The sequence below is a fragment of the Pipistrellus kuhlii genome, unplaced genomic scaffold (assembly GCF_014108245.1).
Source record: "Pipistrellus kuhlii isolate mPipKuh1 unplaced genomic scaffold, mPipKuh1.p scaffold_m20_p_1, whole genome shotgun sequence".
NCBI classification, from domain to species: Eukaryota; Metazoa; Chordata; class Mammalia; order Chiroptera; family Vespertilionidae; genus Pipistrellus; species Pipistrellus kuhlii.
In genome coordinates this window covers 89,390,488-89,415,720 of record NW_023425404.1, presented here as the reverse complement: position 1 = coordinate 89,415,720, position 25,233 = coordinate 89,390,488, and the positions used below count along the sequence as shown (strand labels likewise).

The 25,233-nt window shown below is 44.8% G+C and overlaps 2 protein-coding genes across 15 annotated transcripts in view; one reads left to right on the top strand and one right to left on the bottom strand.

Annotated features, from left to right (window-relative positions):
* Positions 1 to 2,685: 2,685 nt before the first annotated feature.
* On the bottom strand, positions 2,686 to 16,784 carry STOML1 (stomatin like 1). Its single transcript, XM_045586860.1, is given in 12 exon segments — positions 2,686 to 2,737; positions 3,124 to 3,243; positions 3,245 to 3,362; positions 3,803 to 3,892; positions 3,895 to 3,989; positions 10,266 to 10,273; positions 11,674 to 11,850; positions 13,515 to 13,579; positions 13,582 to 13,629; positions 14,865 to 14,963; positions 14,966 to 15,227; positions 16,665 to 16,784. Coding segments are annotated over 12 exon segments (1,254 nt in total).
* Positions 16,785 to 17,037: 253 nt separating this feature from the next.
* PML (PML nuclear body scaffold) overlaps positions 17,038 to 25,233 on the top strand; it is an 80,842-nt gene continuing 72,646 nt past the window's right edge. For all 14 annotated transcript variants that reach the window (XM_045587028.1, XM_045587035.1, XM_045587042.1 and 11 more), the window contains exons 1-2: positions 17,038 to 17,298; positions 19,012 to 19,478. In XM_045587028.1, the coding sequence (XP_045442984.1) occupies positions 17,146 to 17,298; positions 19,012 to 19,478 (620 nt within the window). In that variant the 5' untranslated portion in view covers positions 17,038 to 17,145. The remainder of the gene's footprint in view (positions 17,299 to 19,011; positions 19,479 to 25,233) is intronic.

Below are 25,233 nucleotides of genomic sequence, written 5' to 3'. Positions count from 1 at the left end.
GTCCATGCCCTCACAGGGGCTTTCCCTTCTGCCCAATGTTTTCCCCACTTCTCTCCTCACCCACGTAGCAGCATATCTCAGGCAACACCTCTTCAAAAACCCTTCTCTGATTGACACCCCCTTCCCCACACCCTGACCCTGTTAGGAACCCCTCATTCTCCTGTGGGGACTGCAAGGTCTGCTTAGTCCTCTGAAAGTCAGGGACTCTGAATCTGTGGGCTCACTTTCCTGGACTGCTGGCCTCATCAGAGTAGCAAACAGTTCCAAGATGGGATATACTGGATAGCAGAGGACTCGCTCTCCACCATACAGACACCTGAAGCTTTCAATTTCCCCCGAACACTTATGTTGGTCCTCCCACGCCCAGAGACTGAGGAGTTTCAGTTTTCTTTAAGCGTTTACAGGAAAGGGCCTGCCTCTTGTAACACTTGGTGAGCCTTGTGTAGCCGTGGAGGGAACAGAGGTAGATCTCTCACACATGAAGCTCATGGTTCCACCAGTGCAGGCACTTTTGCAAGGAACTGACTCAGACCGTGGGAAATGGACATAATGAGCACCCCAAAGTGAAGGGGAAGCCCAAGTGAGAGGGAGGAGGACAGTGCCCCATTATGCCTCAGAGAGATGGGAGTATGGCTGGCTGGGATGAATGGGAAGGCTTTTGAATAGACAGCCTGGCCCTCTAGGTGAATGGAGAGGGGCAGGGCAGGGACAGCAGGCTGAGGCTTGGCCCTCTAAAAAGGGTCTTTGGAGCTGCAACCTGGACCTGACCCCGGTGGGTGTGCAGTCTGTGCCGGGAGGACATATTATACAAGAGGGACAAAGCCCGATGCCAAGGAAGCTGGAGAGGGTCCTGAGGAAGGCTGATGCCAGAGACTGTTCCTCAAGAGGAGGGCTCAGATTTCTATGGGGGTTTCCTCACAAGCCTCTTTAAGAAATGAGAGTCATTTCTCTTTCTTTCATCCTTCCTCTTTCTTTCTTTTTTTCCTTCCTTCCTCCCTCCCTCCCTCCCTCCCTCCCCCTCCCTTCCTCCCTCCCTCCCTCCCTCTCCTCTCTCTCTCTCTCTCTCTCTTTCTTTCTCTTCTTTCTTCTCTTCTCTCTTCTCCTTCCTTCCTTCCTTCCTTCCTTCCTTCCTTCCTTCCTTCCTTCCTTCCTTCCTTCCTTCCTTCCTTCCTTCCTTCCTTCCTTCCTTCCTTCTTTCTTCTTTCTTTCTTTCTTTCTTTCTTTCTTTCTTTCTTTCTTTCTTTCTTTCTTAGATTCATTTTTGAGGAATGGAGAAGTCAAAGGGTCCCTGGGGTTTGGGCTGGAACACTGAAGCAGAAAGCCAGGCCAGGCACCAGAGGCACCCAAGAGTAAAAAGAACAGGAAGCTGAGAGCAGCCCTGAAACCTCTCCTGAAAGTGGTGACTCCACCCTGCCTCACATTAGGTTGTTTCGGGACCAGCTCTGACACATGCATACCCCCTCTTTCCTGGCACACCTCCTGACTCTTAAAAGGAACAGAGTGCCTGCTCTTGCCCCAGAGGCTTCAAAATTCCTTGGCAGAAATGGGATCTGTGGGTAATTCACAGCATCATGAAGGTTTGGGTCAGCCTTCAGGGCCCAGGGCCCTGGCTGCAAACACTAAGGACACTGGGAACCATCCATCCCCACACCCCACTGCTCTCCAGTACATTGTAAACACATTTGTTTGAGTTTTCAAACCTCTGCTAAGAACCATAGGAAGGGCAGGGCTCCCCTTCATGCTGCCCTAGGCCCCAGCCTGGCCCATCAGGCATGCAAGTCAGAGTCAAGAGGACTCGGCCCTGTCAGGAGAAACAGGACCCATTCTTTCTCACCCCACCCCCACTGGCCTGGATCTGAATTGCAATCTGGAAGGTTGGACCTGCCTGATCTCCAGATCCCTCCAGCAGTGACCTCTTCTTGGTGGCCACCTCTTCCTCCATCCCCCAACTTCTCTGATCCCCCCACCCTGCCCCAAATACACATACACACACACTCTGGATCTGGGAGCCTGAGCCACATGCTTTGCTCCCTCATACTGGAACCAAATCAGCTGCTGCCAGGCTGTTTCTGTGGGCCCTGCCTCTCCTGTCATAGTGCTGTGTACCAATCTTAGGGTGGTTACTTAGCAGGGGATTGGAATGAGTAAAGGCTTCTCCAGAGAACCACTGTAGGTCAGAAGGGCAGTGCAGCCTGACTCAGCCTCGCCCTGCCACCAGTGTCTCCCAGCCTCCATTCATGGACTGCTGACTGGGTCTGAACCTTCTCAGGGCCTCAGTAAGCTGAGTGTAGTGCCAATGCCTCTTCCTCCATGATGCCCCTCTGGCTTGGTGCCAGACTTAGGCTGAACTGTGGATGGTCAGCCAAGGCAGCTACTTCAGGGCCTTAAGGACAGCTCCAGTTTCATGGCCATTGCTAGGTTGTCCTTTATCTTGAGTAGGGGGATAGGCATGCCGTGGGGAAAATGGGATTAGCATGTCCCACTGGAGGAGTAGAAAGTAGTGATTAAGTATTCAGGTTTTAGAACCCTGAGTTCAAATGCTATTCGCTATGTAATTGATCAAAGCCTCAGTTTCCAAACTGGGGAATGGGAATGATGATACAATCTAAATCACAGGCACACAGTGAGAAATAGGTAAGCTAATGAACAAAAAGTGCTCAGCACAAAGCCTGCCACACAGTAGGCCTACAGCATGTGCAGGGCTCTTGGTACAGGAAGCTTGGCTATCTGAGTTGTCCTGCCGAAGAGGACAGGGTAGGGAGACAGAGGTCTGGATAATCATTGTCTGCAAATGGTGCCTGAGCCCCTGACTGCTATGGGTTTACTCTAAACTGTTGGCAGGATCAGGGGTAATCTAAAAAAGAACCCAGGCCCAGCCAGCATGGCTCAGTTGTTGAGGGTCTACCAGTTCATGTTTGATTCCTGGTCAGGGCACATGCCTGGCTTGTGGGCTCAATCCCCAGTGTGGGGTATATAGGAGGCAGAGGATCAATGATTTTCTCTCATCATTGATGTTTCTATCTCTTTCTCCCTCTCTCTTCCTCTCTGAAATCCATACAAATATACTTTTTAAAAAAAAAGATAAAAATGGATCTGGGGTGGAGGGCAGGGGCTACAAGCAACCTTTGTGGGAAGGAGGGGGTAGGGAGGGCAGTTGCACCTATAGTTAGGTCCAGGAAGTAGATGCTCTGGGTGTCACTGGGAAGGACAACATTGAACTGCTAGCAGGACAACATTGAACTTGGCTGACCAGGTGGGGCTGCAGAGTGTCAGCAGTCCCTTGGCCACAGGCTGCTTCAAGCTGGGCCTAGCACCAATGTGAGGGGCAGGCAACTCAACTTTGCTCACCATCTCCAAGGTGTCTGGTGGGGGTAGTCCACAGAGTTGGGGAAGTGGCAGAGAGGGAAGGTCAATTTGCTGCCAAGGTCAGGATCACTGTGGCCTCCATACCTTCCCAGTAGTTCCCTCTTACACCCCCTTCAAGTCTGTGTTCAACTCCCTACTCTGCTAAGAAGCCACTCTTGAGTTCTCATTTTTAATTCTCAAACCCCATTTCTAAGCTATTCCAGTCTGAATGTAAATCTCTTTCCTACCATGGCCTCCACACACTTAGAGACATGTAGGCTCTTCCCACTGCCTTAGTTCTAGTCGGTTCCAGAATTGGAGTGGCCTGAAGAGATAGGCAGAGTATGGACTGCATAAAACTGCTTGCTTAAGGGAGCAAGTAGCAAAGCTCAGCCTGTGCTAGACACCAAGCTGAGTGCCCTGCTGAGCCCCCCACCCTTTGCAGGAGGCTCCTCACTTGGCCATGGGGGCAGGGTACTTCCTGCCAGTGAGTAAATGCCCCTCCCCAGGATATGAAGAGCCAGCTGCTGGAGGGGACTGTCCAGCTGGGCCCGGCCACACTGTCCTGGGGTGGCTATAGCACAGCCTCCACTGCTAGCTCCACGTGGTCCACTTCAAGCCCCCAGACCCTGGTCATGTTTTTGCTCTCCAGTTGGAGGACAGTGTAGGGATAAACAGAACTCATTCAGCACACTGTCCCAGAGCACCTTCTTTGGGCAGGCTCACGAGGCACCCCCTTGACAAGTTTCTGCTTAGAAACATGGGCACAGAATAATACAATCCAGCTGTGTGCTACTGGCAGTAAGCAACCAGGAGAGGACCAGTGAAGACATGGGGCAGTAAATTATACAGGTGAAAGGCATAATGTGCACAAGCTCAGACAGGAGAGGCTGGAACATTCTGGGACTGCAAGTTCCCTTTAGTTAAACTCTCAAGTGTGGGCTGTGAGGCTGGAGACAGCTGAGGAGATCAGGGGTAGCTGTTCCTGCTCATCTGGATTTATTCTGAGGCACAAGGAGCCCCAGAGAGGTGTATAGCAGGAAGACTTGCTTGTTGAAAAGACTCTCTTGGCTGCCATGGGGACACTGGGCTGGAAGGGGCTGAGGGTAGAGGCACAGAGACCAAAGTTGGATGTTGTTTCAAACTGCCAACAGAAATTATGTGGATCTGGTATCAGGCAGACAGGTGGCCGAGGAGCTCAGATATATTTAAGGAGGAGAACAATTCTGTAAACTATATGAAGCTATAGCAAGATACTAGAGAAAGATAACTACTGGGCTAGTCAGCTGCCCAGATGTGTGATGACAGAGAAATCAGTAAGGAGGAGTCAAAGAAGTCAGGTTTGTGGGAAGCCACAGCTTGCCAATACTGTCATGAGCATGCACCAAGGAACACAGGAGGCCAATGGCCCTTGAGCGTTAGCAGGGCTGACACTAGGCACCGATTGTTCATGTTGAGACAGTGGTAGCTTGAAGCAATCTCCTGACCTGATGGCCTCCAAGTAAATGTTTACTGGACCTTACTGATCCTTACTGACCTTTGAGACTGTCTGTCTGCTACTTGTTTGCCATGCTTTACTGAGGGTAAGATGTGTATCTAAAATTGAATAAAAAACAGATGGGGCCCCATCTTAGTGTGTCTCTTCAAGAAAGAGGCTCCACCTATCCCCCAACACCTTCTAAATTCGTATTTCTTGTATAGTATTTTCATCTGTGTGTCAGCCCCTCCTTCAGATCCTGAATCTCGCAGCAAAGGTCAAGGCAAGGTTTCTGGTATGGAGCATGAGTGTGGGTATTCGTCCAGAAGGGAACACAGCAGGTGATGCAGAATTGGGAGTAGATAGGGGAGAAATCATAATTTTTTAATACATTAAGATTGAGGTGTGTATGGCATAGCCAACTTCCCACTAGGCAGTTGGATAAATGGGTCCAGGGTGCAGGAGAGAGTAGGACTAGTGCAGAGTGGTGAAAATCATTAGTGTCCAGAGGTAGTAAAGGCCCCAGGAGGTCATAGACAAAAAGAGGCCATTGACAGAAACCTGGAAACTGAAGGGTAGGAGTAACAAGAGTGACCAGGAAGGAAAAAGGAAGCTGTGCTGCAGAGTAATGGAAACCAAGGGAAGCAGAGATTGATCTAGAGCACATGTGTCAAACACAAGGCCCGCGGGGCAAATCCGTCCCGCCAGGCCTTGCAATGTGGCCCGCACCGCGCTGTCATCACTGCACTCCGCTGCGTTTCCATCACAATGACAGTTTATGACTGTTCAGTAAACCATTCGGCCCGCGATTTAGGCTGGATTTTAGATTTTGGCCCCTTCTCTGATTGAGTTCGACACCCCTAATCTAGAGTAAGAAGGATGCTGCCAGGTGAAATAGAGGAAGGACTGAAAAGTGCCCTCTGTATTAGCAAGAGGGAGTTCACTGAGTGACTGTTTTAGGAGCCTGAGGGAAGCTTAGACTAAGAACAGGGGGAAAGGAAGGAAGGGAAGGAGAGAGAGGCAGAAAGGCAAGAAGAAGAGAGGATGAATGGATAAAGTGAGCCAGGTTCTGGGCCAGAGGATTATTGGTGTAAGGATAAACCTCAGACAGAGAAAGTAGATACTTCCAACATGGCAGGAAAAATAGCACAGCCCTGGCTTGTGTGGCTCAGTTGGTTGGAGAATCATCCCGTACAATGAAAGGTCATGGGTTCAATTCCCGGTCAGGGTACATACCCAGGTGGAAAGCAACCAATTGATGCTTCTCTCCTCTTTCTAAAATCAATGGCTGAGAGCTTCCTGGAAGATGGCGGTCAGGTAAACACTTGTACATGCTGCCTCTCACAACCATATCAGTGCTGCAAATGGGATCTTACCTGAGACCTGAAAAAAACCACAACTGTGGGGTCCCCGACCAGTGCAGACACGCGGATTCCACAGAAAGGTTGGATTTTGCCGGGGATAACATGGGGTGTCTTGTGTTCCAACAGCGAAAGCGGCAGCCGCAGAAGCTGCGGCCGCTGTGGCGGCAGAGGCAAAAGCAAGCGCGCTGGGACCGCGGAAATCTGTCCACAAAAGCCCCCCGCTGTTGGGTCTGGTGTGATTTGAGAGAGTGGAGGGGGGTCCCCAAGATTGCTAATAGTGGGGTTCTCTAAGGAGCAACCCATTCTGATCTGACACGGAGGGAGAACAAAGGCATTGGAAAGCAGTCTGTTTGTAAGTGCCCACAGACTAGCCCATCGCGTACCTAGGCTGGTTCCCCTGCAGCACTTTGCTTCTGATTACAAAGGAGAGATCACCCAGGTCAGCTGGCCCTAAGAGACAGCAGGGGGAAACTGCTTTTCTGGAAGCTGAGAAGCAGAGCAGGGAGAAATCATCCAGGATTCAGCTCCGAAGCAAACAAACAAACAAAAAAACCGATATTGAGTGCCATAGAAAAAGAATGCTAGAGCAGACAAAAAGACGGGGACATCAATCCAGAAACACTGCCACCTAGTGTCTGGAGTAAAATCAATGGAAACATCCTTGGGTGAGGATTAAAAAACAAAAAAGCACACATGTCCATGATTTTGAAGGGTGATGCTGGAGGAAGATAAAAGAGTTCTAGTTCTAGACTTTTCTCCTGAGGCTTAGGAAGCAAAGCCTGCTGCAGAAACTGATAGGCAAGGGTGGGAGGCTGGACCAAGGCAGTGAGTGGTAAATCAGCTGGCCTGGAGCAGCTAAGGAGAGTCTATCAAGTAAGAGGTGGGGAGTTTTCAATCCTTTCAGATGAAATGTAGGCAAAAAGGAGAGTGAGAAAGAGAAATGTATACCTGAACCAGGGCCTAGGGAGTTGTGCAGGCTTTCCTGAGATTTCATTTTAACCAGAGGCACTGATCCCACTTTACCAGCAGCCAACTGTGCCATTTAGGGAAATGGCCCCTAAATGATTTTAACATCTTGGTGTGAGACTGACTCCCCCTAAACTGTCTCTCAGTTTTCTGCACAGCAAAAAGAAAAAAAAAAAAATTTAAGAGGATAGTTTAGGAAACTTCTGGGACAACAAGTATAAAATATTTGCATCATAGGGGTTCCCGAAGTAAAAGAGAAAAAGAAAGAAATTGAAAATCTATTTGAAGCAATAATGATTGAAGTTTCCTGACCTGGCAAAGGAAATAGACACACAAATCCAGAAAGGGCACAGTCCCAAACAAGATGAATCCAAAGAAGCCCACCCAAGACACATCAAATTAAAATGCCAAAGGTAAAAGACAAAAAGAGAATCTTAAAAGCACCAAAATAAAAGATAATCTGATATCACAACAAAAACTTTGCAGGCCAGGAGAGATTAGCACAAAATATTCCAAGTAATTAAAAGCAAGTACCTACAACCAAGATTATTTTACCCAGCAGGACTATCATTTAGAATCAAAGGAAAGAGAAAGTGTTTCTAAGACAACAAAAAGCCAAAGGAATTCATCACCACCAAACCAGTATTATTGAAAAAGGTTAAAGAGAATTCTTTAAGTGCTACGACCTTCACGGCAGGGTTCAGGATCTGAAGGAAGTCCTCCCACCACGACCCCCTGGTCCTGTCTGCGGCAGCCTTGTTCCCACCGCCACTGCTCCCATGTGCTGACAGTGCCAGCCCTGCTTGCATTTGCTGATGGCACAGAGAAATTGGGTGGGTGCAAGAGGCAGCTCTGGCACCAGCTACAGGTGTGATCAGGGCTGGCACTGGCAGTGGGTGTGAAAGGTGGCTGCTGACCCCATCTCCCCTCAGGAGCAGGGAGAGGTGGAGAAGCCATCACTTGCTGTCAGCCATCACTCGCACCCACTGACAGTGCCTAGCAATCAGAGCCGACACTGGGCACTAGCAGCAGGTACAAGCAGCTGCTCTGGTGCCAGGCAGTGGGTGTGAGTGGGGCCAGTGCCAGCTGCAGGTGTGAGTGCCAGGTGAGAGCAAAGAATTTTTAGTAACCATCAGAAGCTCACCCCAATGACAATGACCAGCACCCCATCTTGGTCTGGTGCCCCCACTCACCTGATCCACCATTCTGTTGCAGCCAATGCCCACCATATTCTGCACTCTGCTGCCTGCTGCCTATACCCAGTATGTGTGTGCCCCTGGTGTTCAGCACACATCATTAGTCACTGGTTGTGAGGTTGTTTGGTTGTTCTGCTGTTTGGTTATTTGCATATTAGGGTTTTATAGATAGATAGATAGATAGATAGATAGACAGACAGACAGATAGATAGTATTGGAAGCCAACACAACAATCAGATGGAAGGAAGGAAGGAAAGAAGCTATAGCTCTCAGCCCACCTCCCTATATTGGACACGGCACCCGCACATAGGCAGGGGTCGGTTGGAGTCTGAAGGGCATCCCTGAATTTCCACATCAGGGTTCTTTACACAGCCCTGGCCTAGCCCACCTCTCTGAAGTGGCCAGCCAGGCTCTAATTGATGGCTGCCTACCATATAACAATACTATATAGGGAACCTGTATAAGATTAAAAAAAAAAAAACACCTATTAGAATAAGTGAATTAAGTAAAGTCGTTGTATATAAAACTAATATTCAGGCATTGGTTACATTTTAATACACCAATAACAAACTATCAGAAAGATAAATTAAGAAAATCCAAGCCCTAACTGGTTTAGCTTAGTGGATAGAGCATTGGCCTGTGGAATGAAGGGTCCCAGGTTCAATTCCAGCCAAGGACACATCCCTGGGTTGTGGGCTCGATCCTCAGTGGGGCATGCAGGAGGCAGTTGGTCAATGGTTCTCTCTCACCATTGATGTTCCTGTTTCTCTCTTCCTCTCTGAAAATCAATAAAAATATATTTTAAAAAGAAAAAAGAAAATCCCATTTACAACTGCATCAGAAAGAATAAGATAATATAGGAATAAATTTAACCAAGGAAGGTAAAAGAACTGTACTTGGAGTACTATGACATTGAAAAAAAGAAATTGAATAAGATATAAATAAATGAAAGCATATACTGTGCTCATGGATAGGAAGAATTAATATGGCTAAAATATCTATACTACCCCAAATAATCTAGAGATTCAATGCAATTCTTATCAAAATACCAAAGGCATTTTTCACATAATTAGAACAAAACAAAAAGATAACCTATTGAATGGGAGAAGATATTTGCCAGTGATGCATCCAAGAAAAGGTTAATAGACAAAATACATAAGAAACTCATATATACAACTTGACACACACAAAAAAAAACCCCACACAAACAATCCAATTAAAAAATGGGCAGAGGACCTAAATAGACAATTTCTCCAAAGAAGACACAAATATATGAAATAATGTTCAAAGTCACTAATAATCAAAGAAATGCAAATTAAAACCACAATAAGATATCACCTGTCAAAATGGCTATTATTAATAAATCAACAAACAAGTTGGTGAGGATATCCAGAAAAGGGAACCCTGTGCACTGTTGCTGGAAATGCATATTGGTGCATCTGTTACCTAACTCAAGGAGTTCACAGCTTGGGGTGCATTGATTATCTTTAGTTTTATTTACTTACAGCAAGTAAAGGAGACAGGAGATTCACAACCAAAGCTATATCTCCCTGATGGTAGGCTTAGCTATTGCTTAGATACACTACTAGTGACCTGGTGCACGGATTCATGCACATTGAAAGGAAATTAATTAGAAGAAATATTGTAATATCACTAGTCACCCTTTGTCTATAATAGAAGTTCCAGAGATGAAAGAAAATTAGTAAAATGTACTAATATATGAAAACAATATATAAATTGATCAATAAATAAACAATAATAACATGATATAACAACAACAAAGACATGATATAAAACAACAGTGATAAAAACACTGACTGGTAAATTGATTAAACTTATCCTAATATCTCCCTGTATATCACAAACACTTTCAGATTGCTTGACTAATTTCCCTTGTGATGAAGTATTTACTAATACAGCTTTAACTTTAACATCACATGCTCTTCGAACTTGAGAGAAAGTAACATATAGCTGACCATGCTGAAAACAGGTTTAGGTAGGAATATTCCTACTCTTGTCTAGAGTTTGTCCTTGTGATTTATTAATAGTCATTGCAACTGCTGGCATAATGGGAAACTGTATTTGAATTAATTTAAATGGGAGGCCAGTGTCAGACATGGACAAATCCTTGGAATCAGAACAAACTCTCCTTCTACAGATCCTGTTAATATTTCAGCTTTGATAATGTTAGGTTGCAATATTTTGATAATAAATCTCATACCATTACAAAGATCACATATACTATTAATATTTCTCAGTAGCATGATGATTACACCTACTTTCAATTTTAATTTATGACATGGCATTCCTGAAGGAGTAATACTATTAAGAAATTCAATGGGAAATTTTTCCTTTTCGGCATCATCCATTGAATCAATGGAATCATCACTCAAATAGATGTGAAAATTTCTATCCAGTGTATCTAAAATTTCTTCATTTAAATTATGAAAGTGATCATTTTTTGGACAAAGAATCATGTGTAAAGATATAGTTTTAATATTATCTATAGATATACTATTTCCAATGGTAGCTTCAATAATAGATCCATTACAAATCATTTCCACAAAAACAACCAAATTCACGATCGATAATAATAGATGGAAACACATGCATGCAATTGGCACCAGCGAGAACTTTATATGTATCGCACATGTGCAAGTCAACATTTATTTTTAAATTGCCAGTGTGCGTTGTATGTGCCTGCAGGACAGTCAGTAAGATGGTCAGTCACTTAGCCTTTTATATAGATAGATTTGGTTAATTAAATGTTGATTTCTTCTTTGCAGTTGGCTACACTTAATATGGCAGGGTTTCTGTCAAGCTCATCCTGTGTACAGCTGCTTCTGCAAATATTGGGCTACATTTTAGCACTTAGCAAGAATGGCATTTAGTAAAAACACCCAGACCTTGAGACCCTTGTCCTGTCTAACATAGCCACTATGGAAAACAGTATGGAGATTCCTCAAAAAACTAAAAATAGAACTACCCTATAACCCAGCAATCCCAGTTCTGGGTATATGCCTGAAGAAATCCAAAACACTAACTCAAACTGTTATATACATATCTATGTTCATTGCAGCAATATTTACAATAGCTACAGTATGGAAGCAACTTAAGTATCCATTAATAGGCAAATATATAATGAAATGGTACATACATACTCATAGTCCCACCCATACCACTGGCTCTTCAAAGGTTGTCACACTCTTCAGGCATGGGGTAGACTGATGCCTAGAATAATCTACTGCTTTGCTCAAAGTGGCCCTCAGGCAAAGTGAGGCCCAGGTGCCAGCTACCAAATTCTGCCCTGTGAAGTGCTGCCTACCAGGAGCTGGTTGCTGATCTTGAGCTTCTCCATCTGGATTGTCCACAGAGGCCTCTTGAGCAGGGCCTTGGTCATGACATTCTGGGCCAAGGTTGTGTTCAGGTCCTTTACAGTCATCACTGACAATACTGGAGCCCTAAACTGGACATTGGCCCCCACGAAGAGCACGGCCCCATTCTTAGGTTGGGGGCAGGGGGCATAAAAGAGGAAACTTTCAAGGGGCTGAAGCTGCAGGGAGATCAGACCCAGAGACCAGCTTGATTTACCTACCTGGTCACTAGACCCTATTGGACAAAATGGTGTCCCCAAGTACATGGGGTTGGAGCAAAAATGGGCTCCCAGCCTCTAGCCTCGATTTTTCTGCTCTCCTCTCTACCCCCCTTCTCTTGCCTCTGATGGCTACTCACAGGCCAAGGTACTGGCACCCAGAATATACTCTGCACAGCCCCCATTCTCTCTGTCCAGAGAGCCAAGAAGCCCCTCACCTCGCATGGAGGGACACTGAAAGCTCGTGTCCTCTTAAAGGAGTCAATAAAGGCAGGAGCAGAACCATGCCAGGCTCTTGAGGGGTACTGGTCCAGCCCAATAGAAACACAATCATCTGATCATAGGTGGGCACAATCTGCTCACAGTGGCAAAGGGAGGGTTCAGTGTGGTGAGCCCAGATTGGCATTGATGTCTGCCCAGGGCCCTCCCTTACCTCTCTCCCCCTTGCCCTGGGTAATGTCAGGTATACTTAAACTGTTCTTACATGAGAAAACAAGGCTCTGAGGGGTTAAATGACTTTCTCAAAAATCACAGTCCCTAACTGAAATAGGCAAGATCTGAATGACTCCAGAGGCCATGCTCTCCACTACCACACTGTATTGACTTGATCCTCAGAGAAACTTTTCTGTAGTCTGAAACTAGATATGACTCAAACCAGAAAACTGTCTTTCCTTGAATTAGTTAGGATCAAATTCTGGGCTGCTCTACCAGCAACCCTAAGCAAAGGGCTTTGCCAACTTCAGGTGCTGGAGTCCTCAAAGAAGTAAATACATCTACATTGAGAACTGAAGGCCCAGAAAAGTAAAGTGACTTGCCCAAGCTCATAGTATTTGTTTCAGTGGCAGTTTTAGGAGTAGGATTTAGGACTTTCTAAGGACTTTTTTCCAGACTACACCAAACCCTAAGTCTTTCTAGAAAAATAGACCATGGCTTAGGGCTGCACAAAGAGCAGGGCCTGCCTGGGTTTCCACTTCACTGCAAGTGTGTGATCCTCAACTATAGTTCATCCTTTTCCCATCTGCAGACACCCCCTATAGAAACAAGGCTTGAATTCCTTTCACTCATTATCTACAAGGCCAATTTTGCTTTTTATTTTTATTTTTTAATATATTTTATTGACTTTTTACAGAGAGGGAGAGGGAGAGTTAGAAACATTGATGAGAGAAAAACATCAATCAGCTGCCTCCTGCACACCCCTACAGGGATGTGCCCTCAACCAAGGTACATGCCCTTGACCGGAATCGAACCTGGGACCCTTGAGTCTGCAGGCTGATACTCTATCCACTGAGCCAAACCAGTCAGGGCTACGGGGCTAATTTCAGTGTTTCCCATTTCCAATTTAGCCTAATCCAAAGGCAGGAAGGTTTGGCAAAGAAATCTGTATGCACCTTAACACTATTGTCCAGAACCCAGGACTTGGGAGTTTGGTTCCTGAGTGACTTTGGACAAATATGAGCCTGTTTCCTCAAATGAAAGATGTGTCCTAGTCCAGCCCATTTCACAGAAGTATGATAATATACTTAAGGAAAGAGAACAAAAAGTTCATCTATCAATGCTCAGTATGATCCAATCACCCTGGGGCTGTCCCGGGCAAACCAGCCAGAAATGGGGAAGGTGACCACCAGCAGCAAGAACCCAGGAAACTGATGAGGCTGTGGTAGAGGCAGGAAGACCAGGTGTGAGGTACATCTGGGGCAAGAGAACAAAGGCAGTCAAGGAACACCAATCTGCTGGCCAGACAGCAGCAGGCACAGTGAACATTTTGCCCACCTCCCTTCCTTCTCAGAGCTCTGTCTGCCTCCTTGCCTAATACTCCCCTATCTTTGGGTAAGTGCTAATTAAGGACTATTCCCTCTTCCCACACATCAAAATTAATCTCTCCCAAGTCCAGTCTTCACACGGCTTTCTCTGCTGGACAATGGTCATTGGATCTGAGAAACAAAACCATGTGATGTCCTCCTTATTGGGCTGAGCAGGAATCAATCTTCTTGTCTGATTTATATTAACTTGGTAGAGAGCCAGGATTGGGTGGGAATTTGTAAAGACAGGTTGGGTTGAAGTGAATGCTCCTCTATCATAAGCCTGAGAAGTGTTCTTTCAAGGAGTCCTTTTGCCTAAAGAGATAAGGCATTAATGGCTCACCAATCAATAAGAGCCACAGGTGATGACTAAGTTGTTCTTTCCTAGTTCACAATTCTTTACCCCCTGAGGGTAATCAAATACTTGCTTTAGTTGAAGAGCTTCAGGGGGAAAGTGGGGAAGAGAGGAACTAGGAAGATGAGGCTCACCTCATGGCCCCTGCAGAAAAGGAACCCTTGGATGAGGTAGCTGTCATTACAGGAGGGTTAGGGGAGGGGCCAAATGCTCCAGTGTTTGGTTTTCAGGCTAGGCCACTAGGGAGTGTGAGATCTGAAATATGGGATTCAAGGCTTTGGAGCAAGACAGGGCCAGAGTTGACACACAGGCAGCTGAGAGGGTTTTTTGGTCTGGAACCTCCACCAGGAAACAGAGAGGTGCTCAAGCTCAGGGAATCTAGAGGTGCGAGGGGACAGAGGGGATTCTGCCACTCCTTAGCAGCAAGTGCCCTTGGCAAGCAGATGATCTTCTATGCCTAGACCTTGGTTTCTTTCTCGTCAAAATGGGAACTTGCAACCTCACCGAGGCCTAACGGGCTGAGCCAAGAGGAATGAGGTGTGTGGGAGCGGATGGAGGGGGGCTTTCTTGGAAGATGAGAACTGAAGGCAGCAGCCCCCAAACCCCAGAAGGGTAGATCGGTGCCAGCATCCCAACTTCCGGTACAGGCCCCTCTCCACGTAGCGTTTCCTCTCGCTCCCTCCTCATTGGGAGCGACTACGCCAGACCATCCTACTACTCACAGGCACAGAGCTCGGGCCTGGCGATGCCATCCGGCCCCCAACACTCACCAGCCCCCGGCCCCCCGCCGCCCCGCTCCCGGAACAAGCGGCCCTTCTGGGAGCCCAGGAAGCCGAAGTTCGACTGCGGGAAAGAGTCAACGTCCCCAAGGGTAGCGCCGGGTACCCAGACAGGAGGAGCAGCGTTCTAAACACAAGTCTAGCCAGTGCCGGAAGTGATCTGCCGGCCTCCGCCCCGCCCCTCCAGGCCTGGGCTTCGGGCTTCTCGGGAGATCCGGCTGCCTCCCGCAGTCGCACATCGCCACCTGCGCTAGGAGGACCGAACTGCGGACACGGGGCTGGGAGGAAAGGTGGTCCTTGCCTCCTCCTGCTTGCTACCTCTGGGCTTTGGAAAAGGATCAGGAGGGAAATTGGCTTTGAAAGGGATTTTTCAGGAACTGAATCTTATCCAGAATCAAGGAACTTGTACCATTCCCTCTCCAAACTCAAATATTAGCGGTGGGTGGGGTGGTAAAGAAAGTATGGAGGCTTATCTAGAATTACTAATGTTTCTCCAGGGCATATTCAGCAAATTATTGCACTTTGTGTACCCACAGCCCAGCAAGCAGAGTCTGGCACAGAGTGGATCTCAGTACTTATTTGTTGATAGGTCACTGTAGTCAAGGTGGGGCGGGAGGACCTGGACTTTGGCACAAAAAGAGAAAATTTTCATGTGAGACCTCAGGGAGCACAGCAAAGTAAGGAACGAGGAGTTAGCACAGAGTTAATGACGGGGCAGACCCTCCGGAACATCTAGAGGTGAGATTTTCAGTCCTTAGATCCAGAAACAGCATATCTCTTGATCCAGTTACCCAGAGGTAACTTGTCTCTCCATGGTTTGAGAAAATCCAAATGCAAATGGGGAGTTTACTCTGAGAAACATAAACTTCTAATAGGGCATTGAGGCAAGCTGTCTTCCAAAATGAGCAGTGATTAATAAAACTTTTCTTGTCACAGCCACATGCTAGTTGCCTCCTCATGCCCCTCAGCCTCTCAGCAATAGCCCAGTTCCAGGTCCCTCCTGCAGATAGCTGCTCACCATCTTTGGTTTTTCCTAGTTTGATGGCCTGATTCTAAAACCCTAGGGCCTAGGGGTACTGATGGGGCTGGAAGTTAGGGCAGGCTCCTGAAGGCTCTCCCACTCCCATACATGCCTTCAGACTATAAGCCTTTACAAGAGCACAGCCCTGTCACCACCCCTCCTGGTCTGTTCCAAGCTGGAACAACACAGAATGGGTACACAGTGGTTGGGATGGTTTGAAATTTGAAGCCAAAGATCCTGGCTCAGGGAGGCTACCTGGAGCTGTACTTTCTCCCTCACCAACTGGGGGTCTGGCATACTTTTCTGCTGGACAAAAGCTAACTTGCTCTCTCTCCTCACTCTTCATACCCTGTCACCAGCTTTCCCCCATCTTTTGGCATCGTCCACTGCCTAAAATTCACCAGCTTTTCCAACTGTCACCCAAGGCATCATCCTGTTCCCCTCATCTACACTCAGTGTCCTCCTAGTGTCTCTGACTCAGGTCCCTCTTGCATCCACAGCCACTATCCTAGATCAAGCTACCTGCCCCTAGGTTGTCAGAGTGACTTTCTAACATGCACAGCGAATCACATTGTTCTTAGGTACCAAACTGACTACAGTCCACAAAACTGGCCCATCTCCTTAACTAAGATCTTGTCCCAGTCCTTTCTAGGCTGACATTGTTCATGGGTCCCCTCTTAAATCCTGTTTCAAAACTTCATGCCTTTTCACGCACTATTTTCTCTGTTTAAAGTGTTTTTCCAATATTTGAGTCCCTGGTGAATTCCCACTGTTCCAAATCCCAGCTGAGGAACCTCCTGTCCAGCCAGTCTCAATGCTGTGTGAAAATCTCCTTTTGGGGCCTGTCCTTCCACTTGATCTGGGTGGGATTCTTCCAAAGCACGGGCCATGTTACTCATCTCTGCCCCAGGCTCCCAGCTCGGGGCTAGCAAAAAGCTGTGCCACTGTGAGCTGCTGAATGCCCAAAGCCCAGAGCGGGGCTGCCTCCCTCGTGTCAGCTCTGACACTTGCCTATTACCAGGACTCAGTGCATCTACTGTTCTCTCTCTCCCTCCAACCTGTCATGGGCGTGTCTTCCAAACCCACAGTTTGGCCTCTCCGCCCCTAGAACCGCCCCCAGTTACGGTTTCACTTCCTTTCCAGTGACTGTCCCAGAACTGGCCCTCCCCTTTCGGACAGCTCCGGAAATTCAGTCCTCTGGAGCGTGAGTCTCCTCCAGCTTCTCTCGCCCCTCCAAGATCAAAACTGAGAATGGAAACTGCGCCGGGATCCATGCAGCCGGAGCCTGCACCCGCCCGATCGGGGACCCAGCAGGACTCTACGCTGCCCTCCATGTCCACCATGCCTCCCCCGGAGTCTCCCTCCGAAAGCCAGCAGCCCAGCCCCGACCACAGCCCCACAGAGGTACTACTGGGTTTGGGGAGATGGGGTTTAGGCTTTGTTAATTTGCTGTTATGGGAGGAAAGGTGAGAAGGTCTGGTCAAGTACACAGAAGGAAAAGACCAGACCCTCTTGGCTCGAGTAGGAATAGAGGAGAGGAGATGAAAAAAAGATCACCGGGATGAGTCAAGGGAGCCTCTCTGGGCTGCTATTCTCCATTGAACGAACAGTGGCACCTCGGACCGGACTCCTACCCGCGCTGGCAATAAGCCTCTTTGCCCCTGCTCTGAGGAGGCCCAGAGTAATTGCCCACGCCTGGCATGGCTCTTGCAGGTGGTGGAGCGGGGGAGGCGGGGGTGGAGGGCGGAAGCGGGTGGAGTGGGGGAGATGGCGGAGAGTGCTCATGTTGGGGAAAACGAAACCCAAGTCCCGGATCCGAACCGAGTGGTGAATCATTAATGGCCTCGCAGCTCCTGTGGTTTCTTCTCCAGGAAGCCTTCCAGATACTTCTCCTGGACACCTTGCCCGCCCAACCCCCTTTCCCCAGGCAGGTATTTTTCCTGGAATCTTTCCCTTAGTCTTTTCCTAACAAACCCCAGCCTCCCACCCCAAAAAGGAGCTTATTAGATCACTTGCTCTGTGTTCTTCCAGGCCCTTTTAAAAGCAAAAATAACACCAGTTGCAGAAATCTGTATTATTTACATAAGTACAGCTAGGAATAATATTGCTTAATATCACTAGTTAACTCTATGAGCACTTATCATGTGCCATGCACTGTATTAAGTACTTCTTTTGCATTTTAAAAATTGTGGTAAAATATACACAAGATTGCCATTTTAACCATTTCTAAGTATATATTTAGTAGCATTAAGTACATTCACAATGTTGTGTAACCCTCACTACCTATTTTCAGAACTTTTTCATCACGTCAAACGAACTCTATACCCTTTAACCAATAACTCATAATTCCTCTCCCTCTAGCCCCTGATAATCTGTAATCTACTTTGTCTCTGTGAATTTGCCTGCTCTAGGTATTTTATATAAGTGGAATCATATATTTGTCCTATGTCTGGCTTAGTTCATTTAGCATAATGTCCTTCCTTAAATATGAAGGCTGAATAATATTTCGTTGTATGTACTTCATTTTGTTTATCCTTTAATGAACACTTGGGTTGTTTCCACCTCTGGCTATTGTGAATAGTGTTCTCCTGAGAATGGGGATATATATATATATATATATATATATATATATATATATATATAAAATCTGTATCTGTGTGGGTCAGTGGTTTCAGTTCCTTTGTATATATGTCTAGGAGTGGAATTGCCAAATCCTATGGTAGTTCCTCCAAAAGGTAGTTTACCTTTATGAGAAACCACCAAACTTTATAGAAGGTTGATACTTAATGTATCTCTTTTCTAAACCGAATGTATCTCTTTTCTAAACCGAGTTCAGTGATAGTAGGGGTAGAGGTATCCTATTTATCTTTGTATCTCAGGGCCTGGTATTGTGTCTGATGGGAAGTAGATACCCAATATATTGTGGAATTAGAGTGGGAAGGCCTGAGTAAATGGGGAGTTGAAATACTCGTAAGCCTGGATTTTCATCAACCAGTGACTGCCTGGAATGAAATATGAAGTCCCATTCCAGCCTCCAGCCATGGGGGCAGGTGACCTATGATGGTGGTGGGAGGTGACTACTGGGATGTAAGATCTCACCCCTCTCCTCTCCCCCAGCAAACTACTGAGGAGGAGTTCCAGTTCCTTCGCTGCCAGGGCTGTCAGGCAGAAGCCAAGTGCCCCAAGCTGCTGCTTTGTCTGCACACAGTGTGCTCAGGATGCCTGAAGCCCCCGGACATGCAGTGTCCTATCTGCCAGGCGTCCCTTCCTCCTGACGCTGATGGACTGGTCCTGGATAACATCTTTTTTGAGAGTCTGCAGAGACGCCTGTCAGTGTACCAGCAGATTGTGGACGCGCAGGCCGTGTGCACCCGCTGCAAAGAGCCCGCAGACTTCTGGTGCTTCGAGTGCGAGCAACTCCTCTGCGCTAAGTGCTTCGAGGCGCACCAGTGGTTCCTCAAGCACGAGGCCCGGCCCCTGGCAGAGCTCCGCGGCCAGGCGGTATGCCAGTTCCTGGATGCCACGCGCAAGTCCAACAACATCTTCTGCTCCAACTCCAACCACCGCAACCCTACACTGACTAGGTGAGCCGGTGAGTGTCTGGCTCATCCAAGAGCCAGGCAGCGGGTGCATGGGGAGGGATCTGGACTCACAAAGCTGAGAATGTGGGACAAGGAGTTTCTTGTAACTCCAGGTGTGGTGCACAAACAAGCAGATCAGTAGTGATGATCACAATTTACCAGTATGCTATGTCACCTAGTGGATAGTAATAGTTTCCTCCTATAGTAAATAATACTGCAGAATCATCTTTGCGCCCTATTCTGTAATTCCTCTGTGATAAATTTTTAGAAATGCCATTACTGGGTTAAGGGGGCATGAAAAATTTTACATTTTGATACATGCTACCTTTTAGAAAGTGAAATTTTACATAAGCACTCTAATGGAATCTATATAGCTGGATTCTAAGATGGGAGAGATGCAGGCAGTTTCTGTCTGAAAAGTTAAAACCTAATCACCGCGCTATCTGGGAATGTATGTATGGAAAAAATCAATTCCAGTTAGCATTATTTTTATTAAACAGCATAAGATTTCAATTATTTTAAAAAATAAATAATATTATTTATATAGTTCAAAAATTACAAACAAAACTTATGTGGGGAGAGCTCAGTCTCTGTTTCTCTTTAAAATCTGCCTAATCCCTACCACTTCTTTCTCCTCCCATCCAAATAATCATTGACACTAGTTCTGAATGTTTCCAAAGTTTCTTTGTGAGTATATAACAGAAGTTACCGTATTTTTCGGACCATAAGGCGCTCCGGACCATAAGACGCACCAGTTTTTAGAGAAGGGAAATGAAGAAAAAAAGATTCTGAAACAAATAGTGTCCTAAAATATTTTATGTGCATTAAAACCCAACATCACAGTCATAAACACATGTAATCAACCCTGTAAAGTAAACAGCAGCATTTAGAACCATTTTAGAGGCGGGCAAGCACACAGAGACCACACAGAGCCGGGCAAGTAAAAAAACCTTTTTTTTAAAGTATATGTGTAGGCTATATTTGGACCATAAGACGCAGGGACTTTTTCCCCCCACCTCTGGGGGGAAAAAAGTGCATCTTATGGTCCGAAAAATATGGTATATAGTCTTTTGAGGTCTTATTTATACCCCTTTTGGACAAAAAAGTAGCATACCTATGTGAACTTTGGGACATTGTCCCCCAGTAAATTTCTTATGTATTGTGTGCTTGTTCTTGGGGATGTAACTTTAAAGTGAAGAATAGGAGACACTTTGAGAACTGCATTCCTGCTGAGCTGACTGTGGCTCACTTTCAGCTTAGGAGGCTTACCACCCGCACTTCCCACTGCCTCTCTTCCAAACCCCTGCCTCCCCTCCCCCCACCTCCCCCTTCCAATTCCTCAACAGTGATATTATCATTTGAATTTGGATTTCTTTGCTTAGTTTTAAGGTTGAAGTTCAGCGGCTTTTCATATGTTTGTTTACCATTTTTTTCTTCATTTGTGAGTTTCCTATTTGGATCCTTTGCCTTTTTTCCCCTTGGAGAAATTAATCTCTTTAATTGTAGGAGACTGTTACAGTGCATGCACAATACTTCACACAACCTAAGGTATTGGCATTTAAGTTTTTAGTTTTATGTAGTCTAATCCATCAATCTCCCTTTATAGAAAGGACGGGGAACCTTTTTTTCTGCCAAGGGCAATTTGGATATTTCTAACATTCAAGGGCAATACAAAATTATCAACTTAAAAATTAGCCTGCTATAGTTGGTCAGACATTTAATCAACTCACCCCTAATGCCTTGACAAGGCCAGACCAAACGGTTTCATGGGCCTCATACAGCCCACTGGCTGGACATTCCCACCCCTGCTTATTCTAGCTTTGGTTATCCTAGGAAAGATTTCCCCCCCCCATACCAATGTTTAAAATATTTTCTTATATTCTATTTTAATAATTGTATATTTTTATTTTTATAATTAAATCTTTAATTCAAATAGTATTTATTTTTGTGTGTGGTGTATATAAGGTAGAAACCTTCACTTTTTCTCTCCAAGTGAAAAGCCAGTTTTCTCAACTTTCATTGAGAGATTTTAATAGTCCACTCTTGCCCGATTTGAAATGCCCTTTTAATCATGTACTAAATGCCCATGTAGTTATGCGTATGTTTGTAAGTCTTTGTTCTGTGCCAGTGATCTCACTATTCCTCTGCTAATCCATATGCTGTGGCTTTGTATCTGATAGAGCAAGTTCCCATTTTTCAAAATAACTTACTTTTCTTATGCAGTTTCAGAACTTACATATTCATTGAGATTTTGATTGAAATTGCAGTACAAATGGGGTGAATTGCCTTCATCTTTAGTTATATCTTTTGGGCTTTAAAATTATAGTTAAATTTTGAATATTTAATAATATTGAGAATTGAATATTATAATTTCTAATTAGTTATCATTAGCATTCACTAACCATCTCAACTTATGTGTATTAATTATAACTAGCCAATTATATCGAACTCTTTTTTTTTTTTTAATGATCTCTTATGCTTCCTTCTAGAAGTTTTTTTAATATATTTCATTGATTCCTCACAGAGAGGAAGAGAGGGACAGAGAGATAGAAACATTGACGAGAGAGAAGCATCGATCTGCTGCCTCCTGCACACCCCTCACTGGGGATGCGCCCACAACCAAGGAACATGCCTCTGACCGGAATCGAACCTGAGACCCTTCAGTCCGCAGGCCAACGCTCTATCCACTGAGCCAAACCGGTTTCGGCTATATCAAACTCTTTTTTATTTTTTATTTTTTATTTTATTGATTTTTTTACAGAGAAGAGGAGAGAGGGATAGAGAGCTAGAAACGTCGATGAAAGAGAAACATCAACCAGCTGCCTCTTGCACACCCCCTACCAGGGGTGTGCCTGCAACCAAGGTACATGCCCTTGACTGAAATCGAACCTGGGACCTTTCAGTTCATAGTCCGATGCTCTACCACTGAGCCAAACCGGTTTCAGCTCGAACTCTTTTTAAAATATATTTTTATTGATTTTAGAGAAGAAGGAAGGTGAGAGAGATAGAAATATAAATGATGAGAGAGAATCATTGATTGTCTGCCTCCTGCACGGGATTGAGCCTACAACCCTGGGCATGTGCTCTTGGCCACAATCAAACCAAGAACCTTTCAGTCCGCAGACCACTGAGCCAAACTGGCTAGGGTTCAAACTCTTTTATTCTGTAAGTTTTTCAATTTATTCCTTTAGTTTTTTTAGGTAATAATCATCTGCAAATAATAAAAACTTTTTTCTTTCAGTATGTACACACATTACTTTGTGGCTTTGTTTCATTGGCCAGAACAGTATTAAATAATAATATTTAGAAAAAGCAACTTTATCTTGTTCCTATGGCCCATGAAAAGTTTTCTTGTTTAGTATGATGCTTATTATTGACTTCCTTAGGTAGCTTTTAAAAATCACATTGAGAGCCCTAGCTGGTAAGGACAGATACAGTATTGGACTGTGGACTGAAAGGTCCGAGCTTCAATTTCGATCAAGGGCACATCCTCGGGTTGCAGGCTCAATCCTCAGTAGGGGACGTGTGCAGGACACAGCTGATCAATGTTACTTTCTCATCATTGATGTTTCTATGTCTCCCTTCCTCTCTGAAATCAATATAAGTATATTAAAAAATAAAAATCACATTGAGAAAGGTGCTTTTCCATTTCTTGCTTACTAAGAATTTTGTTTTATTTTTAACAAATACAAATATTTGTTAAGCACTCGGGAATGAGTGTTCCTTTGGATTCTAATAAGGTTTCCCTTCACCTTTTAGTATTATGAATTATATTAATAGGTTTCTTTATGTTGAGCCATTTTTTAATTCCCAGAAGGAAATCTCTATTTGGTCATAATATACTGTTATTGTTTTAATTTATAACTAGTTTCCATTTATATTTTATTTAGGCTATTATCTGTATTTATAGATGTGATCAATTTTTATGAATATATGTGATTTCTTTTTCAAGTTTTCTTATCTATTTTATACTAATCTCTCTCAATAATTTGTAAGCTTTCCTCTCATGAACATAATCCTATATAATAAAGAGCTAATATGCAATTAGACCAAACAGCAGAATGACTGTCCAGAACAGATGATGCCGGGCCTGCAAAGGCCAAGCCCCTTGCACGAATTTCATGCCTTGGGCATCTAGTAATATATATAAATTACTTAGCATAGCGCCTTGCACATATTTACAATAAATGTTAAAATCTTACTATTTATATCTTTTCTCTGCTCTACAATTTAAAGGATATAAACAATTGAGGCTTATAGAAGTTTCTTGAAAAATTATTTGAGACTGGTGCCTTTTTTGAGGAGTAGATTATTTTTCCATGGTATTGATCTACTTTTGATCTTGGCAGATTTTCTGGAACATTTTCCAGTTTATCCTGAGTTGTCTTTCATAATTTAAGTCTCCTTTAACTATACTTGTAACTATATCTTCTTTCTTATATTTAATATATATTTGTGGTTATTTTAGTGATCTTTTAAAAATACTAGCTTTTGGTCATATATTCCTTATTAATATTAATGTTTTCTTTTCAAGTGGCTTGTAATGTTTTCTTTCTATATTTGATGTTAATTTCTATAATCTGATCACTTAATATGTGAGAGTTCTATATCTTAGACTATATTGAGGTTTTCTTTGGAACCAGGCATATTCCTTGAACTAGTATATTCCTAGGATTTTTTAAAAAATGAGTATTCGTTAGAGTACACACATATCTATCTATCTATCTATCTATCTATCTATCTATCTCTATATTAATAAAAGAATAATATGCTAATTAGACCGGGAGACTTCCAGATGTCCTTCCGGACGAAGCCGGAGGCTTGGCCGGCCGGTAAACCACCCCCAAGCATCCCTCAACCCCTCACCAAGACTGGCCACATTCCCCAGCAGGGACCCCCACCCCAAAGGATGTGTGGCCAGCCTGAAAATGGTCCTCAGCCCCTTATCCAGACAGACCCTGAGAAGGAAAACCTTTATTTTGTAAAACAAAACAAAACCCTGCTGTTTGAAAATTTCTGCTGTTTTTCTTAGATGGCCTCTTAGTTTAAAAAAATGACTTTGCTTTCTAGGCTGCTTTAGCCTGTTTGAAGAATGATGAAGATAAACTTAGCTGTATGACCTTGTAGGCCAGAGACTAGATATGCCCATAATTTCAATGCCATGCCAGGTGCATTTCTTAATTGGATAGAACTGTGTTATTTTCAAGGCCAGCATCGAAATAACCACTAAGTGCACATAGGGCTGGCTCTTTAATAAAAAGGGAAGTTCTACTTGTAGCCTTGCTTAGAATATGAATTCATTTTCTCTAAGCTCACCGCAGTGAATATATTGTATGTTATATATATATTCTTGTTTTATGATTTCCTGTATTACCCTTTTTTCAAGTGAGCTGAGAATCAGTTTGATCATTTTGGCTGCTGATTCTTTTTATAGGTCCTGTGGTTCCTTGTTGTCTGCTCACATGTAAATGTTGATATCTAGTTTGTATAGTTTTAATAACTGATGTTAGCAGCAGTTCTATAAACCACAGTTTCCACCTCCCACTCCTACAGTGAGGATGGGGCCTCTCCTGTAGATGGTGATAGCATACAAGTAGCCCCACCTCTAGTGTGGGGGGTCAGGGGTAGATTTCTCCCCAGGTAAATAGACAAGGCTGGTTCAGCCAGCAAGAGGGCAGGACTCTGGACCTGTGAGCATGACAGATGGCTAAAAAATTTAAAAATCATACACAGTTCACACTGTTTCACAATTTACCAG